Here is a 7,475-nt window from a genome sequence, read left to right as displayed (position 1 = left end):
GTCCTTACTTGGAGCTGGCGGACGCTCGCCCCACAAGGGGTCACAGCTCAAGATTGAAGAAGCCGCAAGTCCGGAAAACCGTGAGGGCAAACTTTTTCGGAGTGAGGGTTGTAAACTCTTGGAACAATCTACCAGACAGTGTTGTGACGGCACCGAGTGTGAGCTCTTTCAAGAGAAGACTTGACCAACACTGGAGCGGGTTCAGGTACATTCAGGAGCCGGTGCATGCCCAGTATTTGCCAACAGTGCGTGACAGAGACGTGACCGATCGCCCGGGCGGCTAGCGAGCCGACCTTTTGGTGAAGAATATAAAGGAAAAGAGACGTGACCGATCGCCCAAGCGGCTAACAAGCCGATCAGTGGCGAAGAGGATAAAAAAAAAAAAGATAACACTGAATTGGCGGTTTGTTTTAACCAGTTGTTACTTGAATTAGAAAAATGTGTCGCGAAAAGTATCGTGATATATGTATGCATTACTAAATAATTATATTAAATCTAAAAATATTTAGTAGTGTAATCTTATAGGCCTAGTTATTTCAATGAGCAAATCAACTAAATTACGAAATTACTAGGAAATCTTGTATAAATTGGCGAAAATTTTTGTTTTCTTCTAAACTATACAAGCTAAGTACCTTGTTGCATCATATAATTTTATTTAGGCTCTCAAACCTGACTGTTGATTCGGGTTGCCAACATCCACGGACAATTGAGTCGGGATAGTGTTTAAGCCATTACGTTTGAGATGGTTTAGATCAGGGGTGTCAAACTCATTTGCCAAGGCGGGCCAGATTTAATATGAGTACACAGTATGTGGGCCAAGTAACATAATTATGAGCACTTCACAACCTCTTAGGTGAGTAGTATGACAAAATAAGAAAGGTGGATTTAGTCTGTGCTCGTGGGAAACACTTAAAAAAAACAAATTAAGTGTTTACTGCTGCTGCTGCTTCCTGATAATTGACACCTCGAAAACTTGTTCCTCAACACAGAATCACACTGGAGCTCATTGGTCATGTTGATAGAGTATATTGTTCTAGGAAACAGCGGACTATTTTATTCAGCTGAGGGATACACTCACTATTTAGTTTTAGCTCTTCAAGGTAAGGCTGGAGCAACAAATGAGCCACATGTAAGAGTGTGAGGGCCGCATGTTTGACACCCCTGGTTTAGATATTTCTAGATTTAAAACATGCAAAGTGGTGAGCGGTAACATCAGAAAGACCGGTAAGTAACAGTGATAATTAATAATCCCTTTGTGAAACACTTATACTGGAATATCCACAGTGTACAGGTTACTCCATTTATATTAACTAAATAGCAAATTGAAAATAACGACGGAATTTGATAGTGAAGCAGTGGTATTTATTGCCAGTTAATACTTCTACCACCAAAGTGAATGCGTAAACCTCTATTCGTGTATCTGCATAGTACATTGTTGTTTCGGTTTTTAAAGAGTGCAGTGATGGTGGTTACTGCAATAACCGAAAAGTTAGCAAATAGAGAGTATGTGTCATGATGTTCATATTATCTGTCTCGGCCTTGGTGTTACTATGGATTATTAAACTACTCTCTTCCTAGGTGATGGTTTAGGGATATCCAATGTTTGGAGACATGGTTAATTGATATACTGCACTACTACTACCTGCATATATGTTATACACGCAAGCACACAGTATGCAGAAAAAGCACAAAAGTAATTAAAACGTGGAGGGTGAGTGTTGACAGAGGTAGTAGGTAAAGTGGGCGTGGTTGGGGCGGGCTGGTAGAGGAGGAGGTTGGGTCAGGCAATGGCAGCCTCAGTGTACCGCCGACTGTGCTAGTGAATGGTCATGGCTAAGGCGGCTCTTCTCTTGGTGAGTACTACTACTGTGGTGTACTACCTGGCGGCCGGCACTCTGTTGTGTCGTGCTGTGCCAAGTATTTTAAGTAGTGCAAAACTCGGCAAGAATTTATTGATTAGTTTAACCCCATCTTTCACCATTGGACGTCACTTTTGCTATTTTATTTGGCTATTGCTAGACGATTTTGTTCAGCACAGAGAGAGCCCTCGTAAAAAAAGAAAACTATTTACGTCAAAGTACTATTATCAATGAATACATTTTGTAAATAATTTGGGAGATGTCTAAATATTACTTCTTATTGTAGAAATTATTTCGAATATCAGAAAAAAATGAACTTATTTAGAATCTTTTCACACCTTTTAAATAATTTATGAAAGAAGATATGAATAAAACTGCAGTAAGAAGAAAGTTGAATAATTGTGTAAGAAAAATAAAGGGGAAAAAGTGAGCAATACTGGAAGAATCTGGTTAGTGTTTCTAAAAAATATTTTGAGTGGTGGAAACTTTAAGGGAATGTTTAATATATTCCATAAACGACACTCGCGATTAATAGGTTGTTTTGGCAGTAAACAATCTTGGCTGAATAATTGTATCTTACACCAGTATTAAAGAAGCTTTGTCTTCAGTAGAAAATAGTTCTATAATTGCTGGTTGACCCGATAGAGTAATGTACTGTACTATTACCACTTGAATCAATCTTATCTCTGCTGAGGAACGCCAGTGACGAGAAGCAACTCTGGCCCATCGTAAATCTAAGAGTTTTTTTTTTTATCCTTTCAAGATTGGAAAAGGACCTCTCATCATCGCGGGTGGTAATGAGTATTTACAAATATATTCTAAAAGCCAAATTCACGTGAGGAAAGCTGTTGACTACCTGAGTTTTCGGTAATTCTGCCACTTATTTATTGTCGGGGAGCATTTCTCTTTACAGAAACTCCTCAGTAATCACAGATTCAGGGTCATCCTTGTAGCGATTCTTTGTGATAGGTAGAAATTTATAGTTTAGCGATAATGCTAAGAGAAGCACATTGCCAAGGGAACAATTTGGGCACATTAATAGACTGAGCCTACGATAGAAAAGTGCCCAAGGCCCTACGACATCCTCTAACACGGCTCTGGGTGTAACAGTTGTTGGTTATGTTCATCTTGGTGGTAGTGGAAGAACATCACAGTGCTTTTGAACCTACTGTAGTGGTGGGGAGTCACGAGGGCTATACTGGTGTGCTCCTCCGCCTTGTGACCTGTACTGTGACCCGATATGAGAAAAAGTTCCGGTGATCGGGGTGTTTGTTTTAAAGCTCAAGTAAAGGGAGTTCTTGCTGGACGTCATGCTCTATCTCCAACAGGAAGAGAGGGGGTTCAGGCTAGTGTCCATCATTTGTATGATATTGTGGGCTTGTTCAAGGGAGCGTTGCTGCTCCTCTATGGGTGTCGTGTCCGGTGGAGTTTGGTGCAGTGGGCCGCCTAATGTTTGTCCCACGTTCCCGTGTAAACAATACTTCCTAAATTCTGTACACTATGAAAAAAAATAATCAAATATTACCCTCCACGTTTTTTGTCAATTACTTTTAACTGATAACGTCCTTATCTTCCCAAACTAATTTTTGTATAACTGTCTTGTTTACTGTGCATTATATATGTGTGTATATAATATTTGGAGATAAAAATGACAGTGTATTCAGTGATACGTGGTAACAGTTTATCACCTTGTGTATGATACCAATAGTATTTGACGGATTACTTAAGTGTTTAGATACCCATGACCACTCACTGTCCAGCATGAGACTCACCAGGAATGTGTAAGACTCATCAGGAATGTGTAAGACTCGCCAGGAATGTGTAAGACTCGCCAGGAATGTGTAAGACTCACCAGGAATGTGTAAGACTCGCCAGGAATGTGAGACTCACCAGGAATGTGCGACTCACCAGGAATGTGCGAGACTCGCCAGAGAAGCATGTGAGTTAACTGGTGTAAACATATCCTCCTCCGTTAAGTTGTTAATCGATGGCTGGTTTATTTATTTTTTACGAGGTCAGTCCACCCGGGCACAGGTCAATGACCCACATCAGGGCCTGGGGGCGAAAATATAATAATAATAATAATAATAAGTAAATAGATAAAAATAAATAAAAAATATAAAAATATTAAATAAAAATATAATATAATAATAATAATAATAATAATAATAATAATAATAATAATAATTATAATAATAGAGGATCATAAATAATACACAAAAAAAAAATCAATAGTGAGAAACGATATACTGTATATGTTGTGTTGTCAATAGTAAGAGAAACAATTGAGACCCTGCAGTTGTGTGTAAATGAGGCAGAAAGTCAGATCATCAACCTGGGACTTGGTCACATATGGCAGCAGGGTCTACCATTAGACAACACATTATGCTTCCAATATCTTCCCAGGCGGTAGTACCTCCCTGGTTGGTAGCTACCTACTACCTGGTAGCCTAAGTTTTATATTTTATTGCCAACGACAATTTGGATAATATAGAAAATTATCTCCACTTTTATTAATTGTCTTAAATTACCTAATTGTAGGGTAATCTTTTCCTGAAAGCACATTTTTATTTCATTGCTACCATTACTATACAAGTTTATTAATCACAGATGCTTTTTTCTAAAGTCTTTGACCTACTTGTGACGTGGGTCGTTGATGGCAGCCTCGTTAAGTAAGGGTTTCCAACTTGTCGTCGGGAGATACGGTGACGTCTTGCGTTATGTGACCGCCAAGGCCTCGCTCAGGGCGAAGAGTCGGTGAGGTAACGTCAACAGAGCGGGAAAAAGAATACCGATGTAACTTGAGGCATCCATCAGAACTCAGGTGTTGGGCCACCACAAGTGTTTCCCTACGCGGGGCGTGTTTCCTAGGATGGTCACACAAGTCTTCACAAAGTTATCTATTTCCCGTTTTTCTTATTGTTGTTGACTGCTGTATGTACAGTGTGTATTAATTACACGATTAAAGGTTATAGTTATTGAAGCACAGCACAGTAATGCATTAATAACATCACCTCTAGAGCTTCGGTTAGGTAATGTTACCCTTCGTCAGTTTAGATTTTTTTTTTTACGGGAAATAGCCCACCCGGACACAGGTCATCGACCCACAACTGGGGAGGGGGGGAATAAGAGTAAAAATAAATTAAAAATAGTAGAGAAAAAAACTTTATTAATCTACACCACGAAGATGCCGGAAATAATCTTTTTGAAGTAAGACAGATTGTAAGAGTATGGAAACACAGAAGAAGGTAGAGAATAAAGATAACTGAACAAATAGAGAATTTTAATACGTTTGGATTTTTATAGTTGAGTTTGTTTTGGTGTTTAATTACATTTGTGCAATTACTATTTATAGGCTAACTTCCATCGTCTGTTGCATTATTTTATGACACCTACTAAGTATAGGTTATATTGAAGACAACTTCAACATAATAATTCTATAGACATTTATAGGCGCCGGTGTTGGTCTTGGCGATAAAATCTCACGTTCTCAGATGACATTCAGACCCAGCAGCTGCCAGCTAGTCCTTGGTCACTTTCTAGATTTCTTGTGCGGATTATTTGCCAACTCATCTTTCAATTACCAGCATCTAGCTGTTCACTATTTAAAAAAAAAAAAATCTACAGTCAATACACTTCGATATCTCGCTGTCCGCGGCTTTAACTTCACCATTATCTAAACGGAACTTTTGGGTCAATTGTCCAGCGGCTCGCATGATGGGAAGACAAACTGTTGTGTCGATTTTATGAGAATCACTTAAAATGTAATGAATAGTTAGTAACGAACTACGTTGTCGGAGGTTAACAAAACTTTATTCATAAGTTTTGTCAAAATCTAACTATTTTTAGTTACTTTAAGATATCAAAACTAAAAAATTATAATACGCATTTTTAAAATAAAGCTCAACTCCTCAGACTACTTCCATATACCTACTGTACCAGTGGTATCATAATTTAATTGGCAGCCAAGGGTTACACACGCACCAGTCAAAGAGCTGCAGTGTCTTGGAATATTTGTACGGATATTCCTGAGAGGAAAAGCAAGGCGCTGTCCTACTTGTAGTAAAGCATAGACAGTAAACTAAAATGAATTTAAATTTACGGAAATATTATTAGCCTCCACCCACCACCCCCCACCCCCCTCATCCCCGTTACGGAACTCAAACATATTTTTAATTGACCTATTATAATCATCTTGTTAAACTCTAACTCTAACACAGTTTTGTTCATTTCTCTGGCTTCCATGTAAAATATTCCTGGGAAGTTTGAAGCATTTCCTGGCTCACCTCACCGTACAGTACCTCGAGATGCTACTAATAAAATGACACCGTAAAGTCCTCACACCTGGAGTACCTCATTACAGATCAGTAGCAAACATCCCATCCGGCTGACAGTCACTGGTTTTCCACATTTAATGTTCCTTTATCCAGAGAAGGGGGGGACTTCGTGGTAGGCTGTACAGTTTATTCTGGAGTTAACACAAAATCTTAGACTGAGTACAGTGTATCATTTGGAAGTTAATTCTCGGAACATATAATTAATGAGTGAAATGGAAGACGTCACGTTGAGTGTAAGCATCACTTATTGGCGTGTTCCAAGCATTTAGAAAAATAAGACAATGTTTCTCAATATACAGAACTTGATCCTGCATATTATATAATAATCTGTACAGACATGACTTGGGAAATATTTGTCTCCCACGAGGAGGAGACGGGGCCAGTTAATTTTGTCCTCTAAAAAATATAAGAACTTAAATTTCCTTCAATTTTTAAAGAAAATATACGTACTGTAAAATTATAAATCTTTCGTGATTCTTAAAAAATCCAATAAAACAAGACCTCTGATTCTCCGCTGTTCAACCTGGTCACCTGTTGGTGTGTGCTGGTCAAGTGTTTGTCACGACGACTGACCCTGGCACTTTCCCAAACTGATCAGGATGACCAGTCAAACTACCTCCATGTAATGACTATACGGTAGTTATTACAAGCGTTGATATGATTAATAACGCCTTTGGATCTGTCCTGTTGACAAAGTACATTTTTCTAATGTTTAATTATTGATGAACTAATGTATTTCAAACCTTGTTTCGCGCTTAAAGACCTTAGTTGTTGAAGCGCAGTAATAGCATTAAAACTTCATAATATATTTCAAGCATCATACTTATAAGACTTTTATTTATGTTGCCTATAATATTAAATTAACATAGTGACAAACATATCAATATGTTAACGTAGGAAAATGCATAGTATACACGTATGAATAAGTAGGCATACGAAATGGCAATTAAACTATATGGAGAGGCCGAGAAGTGTACACACCAACAGACTGCAAAGACTCAACGCAAGAAGTGATAGCCAATTTAGACCAGAAGTAATTATTTTTCCTGTGTCTCCTTCCCGTCCAATGACAAATTATCTCTGTAATCGAAAAAAAAAATCCGTTCGTGTGTTTTTAAAGAAATCGAAAAGCTGTTGTCACTATAGGGTCGTCATCATCGTTGTTATCCACTTGTTTTTTGCGTGTACCTCAAACACTAAACAATCAAGTTTGTACATTGCTCGCGTTGCTGATGTTATCGCTTGGAGTTGATCTGTCATGAGAATTAGCACACTTTCA

At 38.4% G+C, this 7,475-nt stretch overlaps 1 protein-coding gene across 3 annotated transcripts in view; it reads left to right on the top strand.

The window, feature by feature from the left end:
- Nucleotides 1-1,770: 1,770 nt before the first annotated feature.
- Nucleotides 1,771-7,475, top strand: part of LOC121871402 (adhesive plaque matrix protein-like) — a 39,994-nt gene continuing 34,289 nt past the window's right edge. For all 3 annotated transcript variants that reach the window (XM_042373645.1, XM_042373647.1, XM_042373644.1), the window contains exon 1: nucleotides 1,771-1,853. In XM_042373645.1, the coding sequence (XP_042229579.1) occupies nucleotides 1,824-1,853 (30 nt within the window). In that variant the 5' untranslated portion in view covers nucleotides 1,771-1,823. The remainder of the gene's footprint in view (nucleotides 1,854-7,475) is intronic.

Source organism: Homarus americanus, unplaced genomic scaffold (genome assembly GCF_018991925.1).
Source record: "Homarus americanus isolate GMGI-L3 unplaced genomic scaffold, GMGI_Hamer_2.0 scaffold45698, whole genome shotgun sequence".
NCBI lineage: Eukaryota > Metazoa > Arthropoda > Malacostraca > Decapoda > Nephropidae > Homarus > Homarus americanus.
The sequence above is the reverse complement of the archived record's forward strand: the minus strand, read 5'-3'. Positions and strand labels throughout refer to the sequence as shown.